The 18,869-nt window shown below is 34.5% G+C and overlaps 1 protein-coding gene across 2 annotated transcripts in view; it reads left to right on the plus strand.

Moving 5' to 3' along the window:
- Nucleotides 1–210: 210 nt before the first annotated feature.
- Nucleotides 211–18,869, plus strand: part of LOC117116744 (anoctamin-7-like) — a 63,614-nt gene continuing 44,955 nt past the window's right edge. For both annotated transcript variants that reach the window (XM_033260836.1, XM_033260837.1), the window contains exons 1-3: nt 211–320; nt 10,570–10,663; nt 18,070–18,350. In XM_033260836.1, the coding sequence (XP_033116727.1) occupies nt 213–320; nt 10,570–10,663; nt 18,070–18,350 (483 nt within the window). In that variant the 5' untranslated portion in view covers nt 211–212. The remainder of the gene's footprint in view (nt 321–10,569; nt 10,664–18,069; nt 18,351–18,869) is intronic.

The raw sequence follows: 18,869 nt of genomic DNA on the forward strand, positions 1-18,869 counted from the left end.
CTTGAGGACAATAATTACAAAACCTTGTGAATTACAATTCGTCCTTATACGAAGAAGATATCTAACATTACAATGGGATTAGTTTTAATACCACTGGTAAGTTTCAAATCCCAGACGTTTATGGTTTTTTATTGTGTCCGTAGGTTTTGAAATTTAGTGTAATTATAATATAGATTATGACTCGCTTTGTTGTTTTCATTATGTAGTCTACTATGGCTTCAAATGGAAAAAGTGGAAACAGCTTTGGAGTTCCTCTAGAGACCTACAATGACTATGGAGCCACTGATGATACATCTTCATTGGCGAATAAAGATTTTCTTGTAAGTAACTATTTGTTGTTTGTAATTGTAATATAATTGTACTGTAATTGTAAAAACGTATGTAAGGCCAAATAAAAAAATGAACTTGTTAAGCGTCACCGCCTGCCCCTGATTTTAGCCGCCCCTCTTTTTTTTCCCTTTTTTTTTTTGGAAAAAAAATGACGAAAATCAACTTAAAAATGCAGATAATTGATGAAATATTATCGTTTTTATTCGTCTTGAGTGCAGGGAACAAGCTGTGACGTGCGCCACCAACATAAACACATGTACTGTCACAGACATGGTAGTACTATGTAGGCCTACTTAGGCCTAGTACATGTTTAATTTGGTTGTTTTTTTAGATAATAAACAATTTTTTGAAAATGATAATTAACTCTACAAGATAAATAAGGTTTGTGATACGATCTAGACAGCTACGTAGCTTCAATTAGCCAATGTTTCAGGCTTTGGTTGGCTAGTAACTAGGCCTAGCTACAGTACCAAATGACTAGGCCTAGGCTAGGCGGCTAGCCCTACCTAGGCCCCCCTAGTCGAGAAAGTCAAGACAATTCACACACACAATCGTAGGCTAGGCCTTGCCAAAAATAAATATTGTACAAACAAATCTGTTATGTACCTTGGTTTGACGACATACGTAAAATTTAGTTTTTGTTATGGCCAGTTTCAGACTTTTTTCAGACAGAGACTTTTTTTATACCTTGTTTAGCGAACCCACCGAACGCAAATATTGATGATTTTGAATAAAAATTAGCGCACCTGCCGCCACAAAAAGGGAAGTTTCAGAAAAAAATTTAAGTTTTTAAAAAAAGCTTTATTACGCCCTCCGCTGCCTTGAAATCTCCAAAGATAAGATATGTATATTTCTTCCTAATCAGTAAATTTGAAGCAATTAACCATTCCATTTTACATTCGCCAATAAAATTTTATTTATATTTTCTCCTCCGTCTGAATGTTTTTAGCAAAACTATTTGCTAAATAAGAAAACAAAATTTTATTTTTATTTTTATTCTGCACACTTTAAAAAAATAGGTACGCAAAACAATGAATATTAAAAGTCTTGTCTTATTTCAGAAATAACTGTTATAGTGTCCACAGTCTAGATCCAACTGTAAAGCTATTTCCTGATGTTTGTTATTTCACATACTGTACAGTTATCAAAAACCAAGGCGTTATAATTTTGCTTTAAAATAGGATGACCTATTATATAAGTTTCCAACTGAATATAAAGCTAATTTTACTGAGAATGGTTAAACAGTACCGGAAGATCTTAATTTTAGAGTATCCCATATAAACCATGCGTACTCAACCCACCACCTACCTAAAATTTCTAGTTTGCAAAATATTACAAAAATTGCAGTTTTAGTGAGCGAGAACCATCTACAGTATAATCTAAGGGTGTATACCACTTGGTCTTATATACTGTAGTGTAGCAGAAGGTCTTTGAATCAAAGCTTGATTACGATTAAGTTTTTCCTCAAATTTAATATTTGTTATCATCTTAATTATTAAAAGCTTAAAATTATCAAAGTTGCCATGTCTCTTTCTTCAAGGCAGTGATTGATTGAGATTATAATTTTTTTTATGTGATTTTTTCATTTCTGGCTTTGAGTTGTACTTTGCACACCCCGCTGAGGGCGGCGTTCCGTGACCCCTGCGTCTAGGCCTAGGTAGGCAACTACTGTACAATTATATTTGATACCTCGTGTATGGATGTGATCAAATTCGCTTTATGTGCGGCTTCGGAGAAAAGTAGGTCAGTTCAGATACTAACAGTAGGACGTTTGATGGAGTGTCTGGATGCTAGTTTAATTTAAAATTAAGTATAGGCCTTGTCTGCTTGCCTATCGCTTCTGTATAGTTTTATTTTTTTAGTTTATTATGTTAATGTCGAAATATAAATAAAACAAATAATAAATAAATACAACTGATTGTGTACCTCTGTATTTCAATAATAATTATATGCTAATCATTCAGTGACACAAACATGTGGTGTACAGAAAACAGTAATCAATTCTTTCATTCTGACAATTTATATCCATACGACATTAGAAAAATATAAACAGTATACATATAGGCCTACAGACTGCTTGGAATACATGGTATGCAAAAACTATCCTCCCATTTTTTTAGGATAGGCCCTAACATCGTTGGCAAGAAATGAAATGGAGTGAGGCATTCACAAAATACTGTACATGTAAAATAACCATTTGAAGCAAAACATTGAAATAGTAAATAGTGAAATAATAGAATACCATTTCTGCATGGTTTAACCATTTTAATGAGGTTGAACCATCCAGCATATACAGTAGTACAAATAATGACGTAGCCTACAGTTGCACTCTGTAAACATATGCTAAAATGAGACGATATGACCACATAATCAAACATCAGTGAACTTCTTCAGATCAACTGCGGCTGATCCAGGTCAGTGTTTACACGCTGCTCCATTTTTGTGCGGGCTGTGCAGACACATGGAATGGGGTACATGTACTTTGGCAAAAGGTACTTGTTTTCATAGCGTTAAAGTCGAACATCGCACAATGAAATTTGAGTGGGAAGCAGGGTTCGAAATAACGCTGGTCTGCCGCCCAATGGCTAGTAAAATGCATGGCGGACCTGTTAATTATCCCAATTAAACAAGTCTGCGTGACCAGTTAAAATGTCAATGAAAGTCCACGAAATACCTAAAGTTTTACTCATTCACCTCTTAACGATGTCTTTACAAAATATTTCACACAGATAATGTCAACAAGATCGCTATTTTCTGTTTATTGTCATGTTAATGTCCGCTACAAACAGCCTTGGGCTCAGTCATTCAAGGCGAACCGATGAACATCACCCACTAGCTAGACCATGGAGGAATCCATGACTAGACGTACTCGAACCGAACATCAAAGGTTTTAACCCGTGGTACCGCCGTTCTTATCATAATCAACTGATAAACAATTTGCAACTAATTACAATTGCTTTGCGCATGCTCGCTATCGTGTTCTCGTTATGATCGACGTCGTGTCATACCATGATTTCCAGGGAACAGTTAAATTACACCACCTAAGTTATACAGAAACAATTAATGTGGACTAGGCCTAGGCCTACATCGCGACGATTAATATTTTGCAAAATGCTCGATGGCGAATGGTCTATATTCTATTTTAAAATACTAATCAAACAGCAAATCTACAGTTTGACATGGATTCGGGCCTAGATATACTGTACAAAGAGGGTAAACGTAAATGTGTACGCCTGTCAGTCACGATCAGGTAGCCTAGCCCTATATTGCCTGGTAGGCCCTACTGTTAGGAGGCTCCGGGCCTTACAAGCGACCTAGCATGGACGTTTGTTGCGAATGCTTTTTCCGTTTAGTCTAGAGTTGCGCACCTCGCTGTGGTTATCGTATTACAGTCGGCAGATAAAACTTGGTAGGACTGATAATCAAGTGTATCCAAAATATTTTTAAAAATAAATTATATTAGGCCCTTTATGCCTGTGTTCACTGTTAAACATACTTGTGACAGTACAGTATGTGGGATGGTGTTTTTATGCAGGGAGGTGGTAGTTTATGTTGCTGTAGTATTGTACTCCTCTCCTCTACGCTATTTTATTGTTATTTATTGAATTTATAATGTAACAATTAACAGGGGAAAAAATAAATGCTTGTGGTACACAATGTATGTACCTCTAGTTCTAAAAGAAAAATTGGGTACAACCCTCTGTGTTAAATAAAAAATATACTCTGGCCCTTCGTCCTATTTTTATGCCCATCCCTACAATACACCTTTTAGAACACCAAACATGAATGAAATGCAAGGGAAAGAGTTACAATTTAATACATTTATTAACAATATAAAATGAAAGTTATTTTACAATATTCATTGGATGTTGCCTGTTTGGATTTTAAAATAAAATTACCTGTACATCTTATCTAATTACCGTTACATTGTATCTAATTGCAATAACAATCCAATTATAAATTATAAATTATATTTTCTAAACCAGTTATATTTATTTATAATTCTGTCCTTTTAATAATAGCACTTTCAATGACGCAGTACTGGTTTCACAAGTGGATTAAATAAACAAAAAAATTAAAGAAAAGTTAATTTGGATCAAGCAAGAAAACATAACTTTGCAGTGGAAATGATAAAACATGACGGCCTGGGTTTCAATTAGGTTTTTAAAGGTTGAAAATCATTACAATTTATTATAAATTACATCTAATCTTATTTTGATTGAGAAGGTGACGAGAAAGCAGCGCAATGGAGTAAAAATGATGAGCTGAAGAGTCAACCTCTCACTCTTTCATCTCCGCCCATTTTCAGCTTCCTTAGCAAATTCACTGGTCTTCATTTTCTGACTTGAACCTGAAAAAGAAAAAAAAATACAAATTTAACTGTAGGTTATTTATATAAATATATATTTAAAAACATATACAGGTTGATTGGGCTCAATTTCAACTGTATGCATCATCACTAAATTGCTATCAAAATAAAAAGAATACAGACAGGTGACAAATAAAACAAACAACCAAGGGCTTAGGCTTAATACTGTATAATAATCATAAAATATTAATTAAATTATTGACGTTCTAACAATAAAAATGTATGCCGCCAGGCTCAGTATGCAGTTAGGAATGACGACAGATAGCTAGGCCTAGGTTTACTTCCTGGTTTACCGACGATCACTGGATTTTGTGCGAGTCCGATGCAAAATATAGGTTCAGATGGGCGAATATCTCTGATAGCCACAGTTGCTCACTCAAGAGACTTAGGGCATTTGTAAGTTAAATATCAATCTTTTAATACATCAAAACCGGAATGATGAGCAATTGTGGCTTTTGATATTATATATAGTCTAGAAAATTAAGTAATTTGGCACAATGTCAGTACACATACTTACCAAAAAATTACTTATAATTGCTTGCTTAATTAAATCTCACTATGGAGTTTGACAGGAAACGCTTCTAAAATATGTAAAAGTGCTTTTAAACCAGTCGTTATGTATTAAATTGCTGTATATTTGTGAAAATACCAGAAATTTTCTGACGTTGGTGGTGATATTTTTTGATCCTTTTTGCTTGACTGTCGGTACCGCGCGTTAGGGCACAAAGAACTAGGATGCAGCAGGGGCAATTAGACGAACAATAGCGAACAATAGGTACCTAATAGTATTAGCACGCCTTATTCGAGATCATTCCATGTAATTTCACTGTTCCCTGGTCATACCGAATTTACTGGGCTATGCTAAGCCTATTTTTAACGTCTAGGCTAGGCCCTACTGGCCTGCCTTATTCGGAAAGGATTCAATAGAAATGTTCCACAAACCGATCTTTCCGAAAAACCGAACATTGTTGCGAACATCGTATTGTGAGTGCACTGTACATACAAATAGATTCCTGTATTTATATTTCGCGGCATAATTTCATACAGAGACAACAGAACAATTTTTCTGTATCTGTCAGTGTTACTTGATCGGTGGGGGGGGGGGCAGCATGATTAGAATGTCAAAAATATGGTATTTGGGCCTTCCGAAGTTGGCAAGATAGTGGCTAGTGAAAGGGATTGAGGACCAGTAAAAATATTAATTTACTGGTCCACTTGGCTAGTTAAAAAAATCCTTAAGGGAAACCCCTGGTGGGGAAGGTGACTGGCGATTTGCTTTTTCTTCTATAACACCTACAAGTACGGTAGGGCCTACTAAAAATATAAGAGACATTGGGGTTTCCCCAACAAGTAAAATGATTGAATTATAGGGTCTTAATTATTATTATTATTACACGTTTGGAGAGCTTGTCTTATAACAATAGCAAACATGTTTGACCCGTTTCTGTCGTTGGGGATAATTTGTAGATCGCGCCTTACACAAAGTATAATATAATATTAATTTTAAAGTTACATTTGAATAAGTATTAAGGAAAGTATTAGATTGATCGAGGACTTACTTGAATATACAGACACTAATAATAAAGAGGGATCTTTAATTTTTATTGACTTCGAAAAGGCCTTCGACTCTGTAGATAGAAACTTCATGCTCAAGTCTCTAAAATATTTTGGCTTTGGAAAACAATTCATACATTGGGTAGAAGTAATGTACACCGATACAGAAAGCTGCTGTATTAATAATGGGTGGACATCAGAGAGTTTTATTATGAATAGCGGGATACGCCAAGGATGTCCTATGTCCTCTTTAATATTTGTTTTATTTGTAGAGTTAATGGCAATTAACATAAGAAACAATCCTCTGTGTAAAGGCATTAAACTGCCGTCTTCAAACAAGGTTCTGAATACTTTTAAAATAGCAAAATTGCTGAATGATACTGTGATTTTTGCAAAGGATGAAAATGGGTGGACATCAGAGAGTTTTATTATGAATAGCGGGATACGCCAAGGATGTCCTATGTCCTCTTTAATATTTGTTTTATTTGTAGAGTTAATGGCAATTAACATAAGAAACAATCCTCTGTGTAAAGGCATTAAACTGCCGTCTTCAAACAAGGTTCTGAATACTTTTAAAATAGCAAAATTGCTGAATGATACTGTGATTTTTGCAAAGGATGAAAATAGCATAGCTAGTTTCATTAAAGAAATTGAATTGTTTTGTGAAGTGTCTAAATAAAATAAAAACGAAAGGTGTGTGGGTTGGAAGTAATAAAAATAAGAAAGGTAATGCGTTCAATCAAGAACCTATAAAGTTTTTAGGAATATATATAGGATACGATAAACTTACTGGCATTGCAAAAAATTGGGGAAAAAAAGTTTCTAATTTAGAGCATGTTTTAAAACATGAAGAAAAAGAAATTTGTCCTTTTTTGGAAAATTACAATTATAAAGACACTTGCTTTATCAAAACTTACATATTATGCAAGTATCACAGATATTCCCAAAAACTTTATCCCTAAGGTTAATAAAATTTTGTAAAACTTCTTATGGAGTGGGAAAAATGCAAAAATAAAACAAGATATAATTATACAAGATATTATGAAAGGTGGCCTAAAAATGATCGATCTCAACTCTGTAATCGATTCCCTTAAATTAAGTTGGGTAAAATGCTTAATAATAAGTCCTGACCCAGGTAAATGGAAATATATATGCTTTTACATGTTTCCTGTAACATATACATTATGTATGACAGATATGAACTTTGAAAAGCATAGTTCATTAAAAGAGTTGCCTACATTTTATAGGAATATGCTTTATGTATGTGTCAAATACAATAATATACATGCTTCGCACCCACAATGTATCTGTGAAGTAAAAAAGCAAAGGCTTTGGGAAAACAAATTTATTCAGTTAAACGAAAAACCTCTTTTTTGTAAAACATGGGTAGAGTCAAATTTTAAAACCATAAATGATATAATTGTAAATAACTGACTAATAAAGATTGATGAGATAATTCCAAAATTGTCAAAAACGCCAAATACACTAATAGAATATGTGGCATTAATTAATGCAATTCCGAAAATATGGAAAGAAATTATTGTAAACCAATTTGTTTGTGTATTACATGGTGAAAAAGAATGTCAATCCAATGACACTATTATTTTAAAAAAACAAAAAGTTAAAGATTTTTACTTAACATTCATTAATGACAAATATATTGTACCAAAAGCTCAAGTAAATGGGAAACTACTTTACAAATCAACACAATCGACTGGCCACTGTGTTGGAAAAACAAAGTGAATTCAATGATGCATATGAAGAAAATTGCTCATTTCAACTATAAATTAATACACAGAATCTTACCTACATGATCTAGACTTAAACTGTGGAATATATCGAACAACAATCTTTGTGAGTTTTGCAATATACAGGAGGATGAAGAACATATGTTATTCAAATGTAAGGATATAGAATTTTGTTAGGTAAAACTTTATCGTATGTTAAAAATATGCAATTTTGATATAAATGAAAAAATAGAATGGAATAAAATTGTCCAAGGATGCTATGCTGAACGAACAAATGAAATTCTATCTATTTTTACATTCTGTATCTATAATAGTAAAGTTAAATACAGTTTTGGACTTGGGAAACAATGTCCTTGGGTTATGTTTTTATTGGAATTAAAGAGTTTAATAAGCTGTGATTTCTTAATTAACAATGAAAAAGCAAAAAAGAAATGGTCAATGATTGACCTTACAAAATAAAAAAATATTATATTGGTTAAACTTGGTTAAAACAATTTCACCATATAGTCTGAAGGGAAACTATTTAGAAAAAATAATGTAGCCTATAAATATTGTGTGTTTATAAATACAAGCGAACAAACTTTAAAAAATAGGCTTGACTTTTTATTATATCCTTTATTAAAATGACAGAAAACAAATAGAAAAATGGCATGGTAATTGTACACTTTGACCGATGTGCATAAATTTCAAGTGAAAGTAAGAAAAAAAAATGGTTAAAGATATTTTAAGAAGCTATGTTGAACAACTCTTTACAAATTATACTGTGTATGCTGAACTTATGAATAAAAGTGGGACGACCCCACAAAAGAGAAAAAAGTATTGTGTCTTTGTAAAGCTTGATAATTTTAAATCATGTTAGTTAACAAGACAACAACATTTTTCTTTGTAATGGATGTGAAATATTTTATATAATTTATAAGCAAAAGAATTTCAATATTATTTTTTTACTGAGTATAAATAGGCCTATCCTTGTTTCGTAATTGCCTATTGGCAATTGCCTATTTCGTAATTGCCTACAAACAAGTCAATAATTTACAAAAAAATTCAGCATCCCGGTCCTGTACCGCCGTAGGGTCCCTTCTCTGCATAATTTCAACGCCCTTTTTATGATTTTTTTTTTGTATTAATAAGCCCGAAAAAATTACTCACTTATTTATAGGAAGTGTTTGATACTAGACCTACTACTGTAACTACCAGTTACCTTATAAACAACTACAGTATTTTTAGATGCACATTCCTTGATATGAAGGCATTGTTAATATTTAACTATTATTTTAATTCAGCTGTAATGAAACCAGCACAATTTTTTCGGCTTAATATCTTTTAAGTTTTTTAATAATTAAAAAATTGGATTGGATTGGATTGGATTTGATTTATTTGGTGTAAACACCAAGGATAGCCCACAAAAGACTTATTTCCAGTGGGGTCCTTCTGGTGGTGATTGGGCAGTACAATCCCCTACTCTTTTCCGAAGAGTGTACTGGCACGTGGGCCATAATGCATACGGGTCCAACGGCTTAAACGTCCCATCTGAAAGACGGTGCGCTATTGTAACTTGTGTTTCAGCCCTCTAGCTGAAACACAAGGAGAGGCAGTGGTGGGAATTGAACCGGGGACCTAGAGATCTCCACGGTTCAGCTTTGCCAAAATAAGCATTATCAACCAACCAATCAATCACTCACTCGTAATATTTTTATAAGGTACCATTCCAACATTTAAAAAATAAACTATGCATTCACTCAGAGATGTCCGAGACAACACTATTCTAGGGGGCCCGAAGGCATGCCCCCGCAAAATTTTTGTGTTCTCGACGACCAAAAATAACATTTGAGGCGTTCTGGGCTATCCGTTTATTAGGGCATGAATGGGTAGTGCACTAGGTTTAATTGATTATTTTTAGCACTTGCTTTTGAGTGGTTTCATTATTAGTAAGAAATATTGAATGCAATAATATATGCTACGATTTGACAGGATCGGTTAATTCTTTAATAGTGTATCTTAGGTTGCTGGGGTATTCAAGGTTTATTATTCAAAGTTTATTCAAAACATATTGCGGTCACAGCAAAAGCTGAATTAATACAATATTTACAGAAAACACCAAAAAAAAAACAAATACAATATATAAAACCAGCACATATCAAAAAAATGCATTACCAAAAAATTTCATTTTACAACAAATTAAAGCTACTTTAATTAGTAGAAGGGGCCCTTCTAGTCTATTTAAACTGGGTAGGAGAGCTTTGCTCCTGAGAGGACACTTGGTCACTTACTGTGCTAGGTAGTAGTTTGATGAGCTTTTTCCCCAATTTCGGATGAGTGGGCGTGAAAAAAATTCTACCTGGGCCTTGGAAACTATTTTTTTTTTATTTTAGCCTTTAAGGAGTTGTGATTAACATCATGTAATCATGACTTTTAGTGCAACTCTCAAATTGTAACTTTAGTTTATTAGGGCATGAATGGGTAGTGCACTAGGTTTAATTGATTATTTTTAGCACTTGCTTTTGAGTGGTTTCATTATTAGTAAGAAACTTTAAGATTTTTTTTATTTTGATATTTTGTTTTTTATAGGGTAATGCAGAAGATGAAGATCCTCTAGATTTTAACACAAAACAGAGAAATGATGATCCAGGGACTTACTTTACAGATGGCAAAAGAAAGATTGGTGAGTTATTGTAGTCCTGTATTAGAGATTATTAGTTGATTTCATGTCATGTTTGTTTTAACAAAATCAGTGGCGCTGAGAGGCTGGGGCAGAGAGAGCAAGTGCTCCGGGCTGCTAGCTACAAAAAAAAAAAAATTTTTTAAATAAATAAATAAATAAAAATGATTAAACGTAGGCCATACCTGTCAGAGGAAATAACAATACACTTTTCATTTCTTCCACTATGAAACTAACCAGGGATATTTTTGTTGGACTAGCCATAATGTTGAAGACCAACATCTTTGTTTTGTGGTAGCAGTTGTCCCTGGTTAGGCATATCAATGCCATACCTCAAGGCAAAATAAGAAAATATATAAGATTTTAAAAAATTCTAGTAAAGTTAAGACATTAAAAGCAAGACCAACCATGACCAATTACAATCAATCCTGATTACAATTCTCCAACCCCCCCCCCCCCTTCTGTTTCAAGAATGTTGATTTGTGTGGTAACTAAAATCACAGAATTTCTTGTAGGCTACAGCTCTTGCCACTGTGGAAGTAATTTGTGAATACTGTAGTGTATAGTATACATCAGTATACATCAAGTGATAGCTCAGGTTTAGCAATTGTTGTACGGTTGTTAAGTTATAAATTCTAGTATAAAAATATCCCAATTATGAACCTCTCAGTTATGAACTCTCAATTTTACAAACTCGATTGTCAAAGATGACGTTACAAATTTGCTCCCATGGCAAGGCTTAGGCCTACCTAGCACTGTACAGTACTATGTAGCATAGACCTAGGCCTACCCTCTCCACTGAGATGCTATGAAAATACAAACTCTCTGGATTACGAACTTCCTCGTTTTACGAACTCTGTTTGGAAGGAGGAGTACATAATCGGGAGAACTGTATTCATTTACTTAGTATTTGCTGGTATTGTAATATTGTTGCAATGTAAAATTCTGTGCACGCTATCTTTTAGACTGGTCAGAGTGTAGGGCCCTGCAATTGTTGCTGTTTTTTCGGGCTAATTTGTTTTTCAATTTTTAGGGGCATCACATCTGTGATCAAAAATAAAAACAGGAGGTAATGGACTACTACTACTTCATCTGTATTTATTTTTATTATACTGGTATAAGTTTTATATTAGCGTGTTTAGCAATCAGGTTAAAACAATTTCATTGTTTACCAATAAAATGCAGTATTTTTTATTCTTGATGGTATAGTAAAAATATAATTTACTGTGCAGGTATGAGTTGGTGGTTAGAATGTTTGTGAGGAGGGTAGTAGAGAAGTGATTATTAGCATTAGCTGAGGAAATGAGGTGATACAGTAGAGCAGCTTATTTTGCACTCTTTATCGGAAAGTTTTCAGGAGTGTGCGGTGGCGTTTAGCCTACTGTATGGTGGTGATAAAAAAAACCATTTCTGGGGGATTGTGCCTCCCACACCTTTTGGATTCCACTGTACTTGCAGTATGCTACATGTGATGTATCAGTGATATCCCAAAGCCTTTTTGGCTGTCAATATTACCGGTAAAAATAACCGGCCAACCTGTAAAAATTGTTTTTCCTTCACATCCAACAGCAAGTAAACTTGCCACCTACAGGATGAGAATGATGCTTTATAAACTAAGTCTCTTTATGAGGCTTAGTGAGTGGAGTTTATTTTAGTTGTGAGAAAAAGTCCTTCTATGGCAGGAATTAAACCCAGGACCCTGTGATCAGAAGGCAAACCACTGAACTATTTAATTCCACACCCAATTGTGTTTGTAAAATAAAATAACCACTAATAATAGGCCAAGATAGTCAAAGCTGGCCTTCTTTCAATAAATAAACACCATTCCAGTCTGTATACCATAGGCTATGCAGGGATGTAGCCAGTGAAAATTAAGGGTGGGTATTAAAATTTTAAGGGTGGGTGTTGAATCTTGTGAGTATTTTTTCGCGTAGCACCAACCGCATGAACAGTTATTAGATGGGGGGGGGGAGGGGTGGTAATGATAATTATGACTTACTTTGTTTGGTTTAAATAAAGGGGTAAGTATACTGTGAGATGAGTGCAAATATTAAATTTTACTAAAATCACTGTTCTTTTATTGACTGAAAGTAACTTGTAAGTTGTAAGTTTTCTTTAATTTCTGTGTGTTAAATTTATTTGTTATATTTTCATCTCGTATTTTTCATACGCAAATTTGATCCCTGAATAAGAAGGGTGATATATTATGCACCTGTCAAACCTAGGCCTAGCTTTTTTTAAGAAATCATCGCACCACACGCACTGGCTGCCGCTAGCCTAGTCTCAGAAAACAACTAGGCCTAGCCTCCTAGAGTATTCTTACAACAAACACATTCGAATCGAAGGTGCAGGAAAAAAAGACATAAAGATCGATTTATTGTTGTATGTGTTATATTGCAAGAATTGTAAGTACATTAATGTAAAAAAAAATCATTATTTGTTCAATTTCAAAACAAACTTTCGATTAACAAATCACAAACATTCAGCCTCTATCAACACACGCATGCATCAGGGTTGCCAGATAGTCAACAGGCTTCACGGCCAAACACACGCCATCTCACAGCCAAATTCGGCCAAACTTTTTTTCGATATCGGCCAAAATTCGGCCAGATTTTAATCCGATTAGAAAACAACAGTAGGTCCATTCGTTTGAAATACTACAAAAATTTTACAAAAATCAGTGCTCATTCGTTTGAAATTGAAGAAAACAGATTAAAGAAACAATGTTAAAAATAAATAGCCTATGTTCTTTAGTTGCTGGCATGCAGGCCAATTCAGGGGCAAATCCAGAGATGTCCGAAAAGGGGAGGGCCGGGGCCGAAAAAAAAGGGGAGGGGGAAGGGGAGAAGGGGGGCGAAAGTGGATCGAGATAACACCATCTTAGAGGAAATTAATGTACATTGTAGTCGATCTATAGCAAACATTTTAAGGGCCTGTTATTGGCAAATCCCTGGCTCTCTTTAATTAGAATGAATTAAGTTACATAGTTAGGTAACACAAACTGGCGTTAAAACAAACCTATGAAAAGTTTAATAAATACTTTTATCTAAACTTTCGAAATTCGCTTCTGAATATTATTGTCACAGTACTTAAAGCAATAAATCAATGTTGCTATAAGAATTATCTTCTTCATTCTTATATGCAACCTAACTCCAGAGTAACTTCGATGCTGAGTCTCTGCAAAACTTGCTTGAAATTGGAGGTGCCATTGGACCCGAATGATCACATCGAGCATTTATATATGGCGCTCTACATAAAGAACACTGCGGAACCTAGGCTATACAATTCAAGTTGGCAATAATAAATAAATTAAAGTACAGTATGTAATTTATATTCAAAAGAAATTCAAAAGAGATAGAACCTCCACTAGTATGATGGACACACAATACACACAATATGGTACAAACTTGCAATGAACTGTCTTCATAAGCTTAAACGAGGATAAACCTTATAAACAATATATTTCATCCGAACAATTTAAATTATTAAATGTAACTGTTATCTTTTAAATAAACTCTCTTACGTCAAATCGGCTGAATCGGGGAACATAGATTAAAGCCCCATTCCCGGCAAAATTTCACTAAAAACTGACTTTTTTTAGAAAATATGCATTTGCATTACTCCAATTTTTATAAATCATGGAAAAATATTGGCATGAATTTTAGTTTTACGCAAAGAATAAAAAAAATGAGAAATACAGACTATTTCTCATAAAATATTACCATTTTCTCGACGAATTCATTGTTACTAGGCAAATTCAGAGGTTGTAGATCGCATCCACTGGAATACTCTCGCTTTTATGTATACTTTATACAGTCAATAAAGTGCGCCCTCTCTAATGACTGTCTCTTATACACATCTAGATGTGTATAAGAGACAGGAGATACATAATTTTTACACTATTAATAATAATAAAAATAAATAATAATAATTTTAATTGCATTAAGTAGCGTATATAGTGTTGTTCGCATCAGAGAGCCCTCTAGGCCTAGGCACTTCAATTCAACTATGGTGAAAACTACCCCTCTCAGACACCAGCTCAGTATTTTTTTATTCTACAGTAGGTTTTGGGGCCAGGATTTACAAAGTTTAATTGACTTAACTACAATCTCTTAAATATGGTTGAAAACAATTGTGCATTTCTTGAAAAAAGAATAAGTACAGTCGTATAATGTCATCTTTTATACAGGTAGTCCATTTTTTAATGGTAAATAAATAATTTATTTATTTTATGCAAATGATTGTTTTTTTTTTTAGGTGTCATTACAACCTGTGCAGATTTTGAATATGGGGGCAGAGGAGGAGAAGGCAGAGACGGCCCGTATGTCTTCATTCATTGGTGCAATTGCAATTGGTGACCTCATCAAGAGTACATTAGGTCCCAAAGGAATGGTAGGTTAAATATAGTATTTTTGGAAAATAATGTTTTTTAAATTTTAGAATGTGTATTATTTGACAGTTAAATATATATGTGTTTTTTTTTTAATTATAAGTTTGTCATATATGATTAATATTTTTGTTTAATACTGATCATATACATTGAATTAGTTTTTATAACTAATAAGTATCATATGGCTGGTCCTTATTGCTGTAATCCCCCAATATTCCACCCCCAGCCTGCCAAAGATTTTGATCTGGCCCGCGAAACGTTGCTAAAAGTAAATAATTTTCCAGCCGATTTTTCGAAAAAGTTTTTCTGTTTAGATCAATACCACAGAGGCACCCCTACTCTAACAATGTTTACAAGAGTGTGGCTTTTTCTGAGTGTAGCTCACTGTATCTAGTGGCGTAGGGTACTGGCACGGGGAGGGGTAAACTAAATGGGGACAGTGGATTAAGTGGGACACTGATATGATGTGATGTCTAACCATTTGCAGCACCAACAGGCTCAAGGCATGCTATTCTGTTGAAAACACTGCTTTAAAAACTTTTTGAGTCTGAAAGTGCAATTTCCAGAAGTGTAGAGGTATCTTTGTTAAAAATGTGCTCACCCCAGCCCTAACCACTGGTGAGTGGATATTTTTGAGTCTGAGAGTGACATTTTCGACCATCTAGAGGCTGTCTCTTATACACATCTAGATGTGTATAAGAGACAGGCATGGTGAAGGCTCGTTACGATTTGGTGGCACATTGATTGAGTATTGTTATTCATCTGGCCATGTAAATCAGTGGCGTATCTAGATGTCTTGAAATGGGGTGGCGGGGCTGATGTGGGCGTGAAGGTGAAGTGGCGTGGGTGTTTTATAGATTATTGAGAATGGTAATATAACCGAAAGAATAAATAAAATGACAGTTGAATGACGAACAAAAACAACTGAAGACAATTTATAAAGAAACAATACTGATAATAATGTTCATATCTTTGGTTGGTCAAATATGAATTAGCAGGAGTTAATAAAGTGTTTACAGTATTGTATGTATTTGTTTATCTGCGTCTGCGTGTTCTGGAGGTCAGACGCACTACATGGGAAAACCCAGAGAGTTAAAAATAGTCGTGGCGTGGGAAATAGTTGTTAATCATCCTGTGGGAAACAATGAGGCAATGCGTTTCGTGTATAAATATGGTCCGAATACATCAGGGTCCGATGTAACAAACAGTATAATGATGATATCAAACAGAATTAAAATTTTATACTTAATTTATCGCGCTTTGAGGTATTTATGTGTGCCTTAGTCCAACTTAATGCGACGATTTTTCTTACTGGCCCAAGCCTCTACAGCTTTCTTAAATGGGTATTCTTTTAGTGTTGGGCCTTCAATTACGATTCTCATGATTGCATCTAATGTTTCTTCCTTCATTCTATTTCTTAGACATGTTTTTATTAGTTTCATTTGGGAAAAGTCGCGTTCTACGTCGGCAGTGTGCGGTGGGATTGTCCTGTATGATTCAGCTAGTCCTGCAATGTTTGGATACAGCTGTCTCATTGGATTTGTACTCAGCAACTTTACTACTTCGCTGCTTGTTTTCGTAGCATAGTGGTCGATGATATACTGCTTAAGTTCCAACCATTCTTGATTCAAGGCCTGCTTGTGCGGGAATAGCGAAATTGTACAGTAATCATGAACAGATGCTCTCTGGTTAAGTAAGTATATAACTGGCATATAATTTGAGAATATATATATGAAAACTAATTCAAAAATGTGCCTGTAGTATATAACTGGCATTCATGTAACACTTTGTCGCTGTACATTAAAAAAATGTTTGCTGTAAGCTGTGATTTTATACTTTATTCTTAGCCTTCCGACCAGTGATTGCCACGGGTCGCGTAGCGCACAGCGTACGGGACATTCACAATCCCCATAGGCTAGGCCTACTTCTCTTTAAAAAATGTCCAAGTTTTACCATCGCTATATTTTACTCCCTTTGATGTATATTGGCTTAACCTCTCTGACATAAATGTTGGAACATTTGTCAGTGATTTGGTAAAAGAAATTTCACTTCTAAAAATACAGACACTGCAATTCTGATGTCGTTTACAACAGACATTCAGCGATTTAACTCGCTTCGGCCATCTTTACAGTGTATTAACTCGAGCGTTCAAAACAATAACAAACTCAATACCGCATACAGATCATGTGACTGATAGGACACCAGTGTCAATTTCCAGCTGATCACACAGTTTACTGTTCAGTCAAGTAGAACGTGAGCGTCCAATCAGCACTAAAGCCTGGCAGTTCCACTTGGTTGGTTTTCCGATGTTGTTTTATTTGCTAGGCTGCTTGCATGAGGTTTGAGGCTAGAAATATGTGATGATATCTCGCGAAAAAAGTAAGAATTCGGGATGGGCGGATATGTACGTTTGACGCTGGGCGGAAGGCATTAAATTTTGCTTTAGGCTGGGCGGTAGACTTTTAGACAGGGCGGCCCCACTTGGCTCCGCCCTGCACAATTACATCCCTGGCTATGACTGTATGTGTTGACTTTTTCAATCATTAAAAACCCGACTCAAAAGGGATAAGCCCTCATACTGTGTGCATAGCTGAATTTATATTTTAATTATTTATTTATTTATCACGGTATAAAAAAAAAAGAACACCAAAACACGGTGTTGCAAACAATACAAAAAAAAAAAGAAATATAGACAAATTTACCAGTAAAAATGTTTCAATTGGGAGAACACAGTATATACTACAAAATGAAAAAGATATGCAACAGAATAATAAGTTTCAGTCACAAATTTAATTTTTATTGATATACATGTCAGTACTGTAGCAGGGAGACATTCTACTGATATCATTCTAGCTGTGTTTAGAAGTGAACAAGCTTAACATTAATGACGTTAATTATCAAATCAAGTCTAATCAATGTTTTAAAGTAATTGCAATTTCATGGTTAATTTTAGGTGTTACTAAAGAAATAAAGAATTTTAAGAAATGTTTTTTTCTTTTTATTTTTTTATTTCTTTTAGATTTCATTCTTGTTTGGGAAGAAGAAAAACTAAATGAAAAACAACAGCAAAAGAAGGAAAAGGAGAAGAGAGAGCAGTTGGAGGCAGGCGAAGAGGATGAAGATGCTCTGCATGATAAATGGAAAAAGAAATTTTTGCATCATTTAGTTCAAGCAGGGTTAGAAATGGAAGAGGATGTTGTTGAAAGTGACAAGAAAATAGTTACATACGTGAAGCTACATGCTCCTTGGAGTGTGTTGGTGTTCTATGCTGAAGAGCTAAGTTTCAAGGCACCATTGCAGGTAAAATACATAAATTTTATTGTAATATAAAGTGCAGTGTGCTGTAGAATATGAATTGTAGATTATTATATATTTTTACCTTCATATCCATTTTGTATGTTTATAATTTTTTTTGTTGCCTGTAAATAATTTTTGGAATTTTGTAACTTTTAATGTTGTTGTTAGTTTGATGATTATCAAACTTTCACCCATGTTCGTTTATTTTGTTCTCTTGAGCATAAAAAGCAAACAATACAATATGAACTGTGGTGCAGTACCACCTGCAGAATGCAGTGCAAACCATTTGCAAAACTGCAGTGCAGCACAACATGAAGTGCAGTGCAAAAACTGGTGTCATTCTTCTTTCTTTTGGCAACATTTCAAAATGCTACTAGTCATTACGTGTACAAGTCCATAGAGCTTTTTTGCAAATACACCCAGAGTTTGGGGCCAAACTCTGGGTGTTACGTAACAACCAAGATCTACTAATCCCTGATAAACTCAGCAGGCTGCCAAGGATTACACTGATTAAAATTAGTA

Source organism: Anneissia japonica, unplaced genomic scaffold, assembly GCF_011630105.1.
Source record: "Anneissia japonica isolate Jap-2015-1 unplaced genomic scaffold, ASM1163010v1 scaffold287762_len338049_cov154, whole genome shotgun sequence".
NCBI classification, from domain to species: domain Eukaryota; kingdom Metazoa; phylum Echinodermata; class Crinoidea; order Comatulida; family Comatulidae; genus Anneissia; species Anneissia japonica.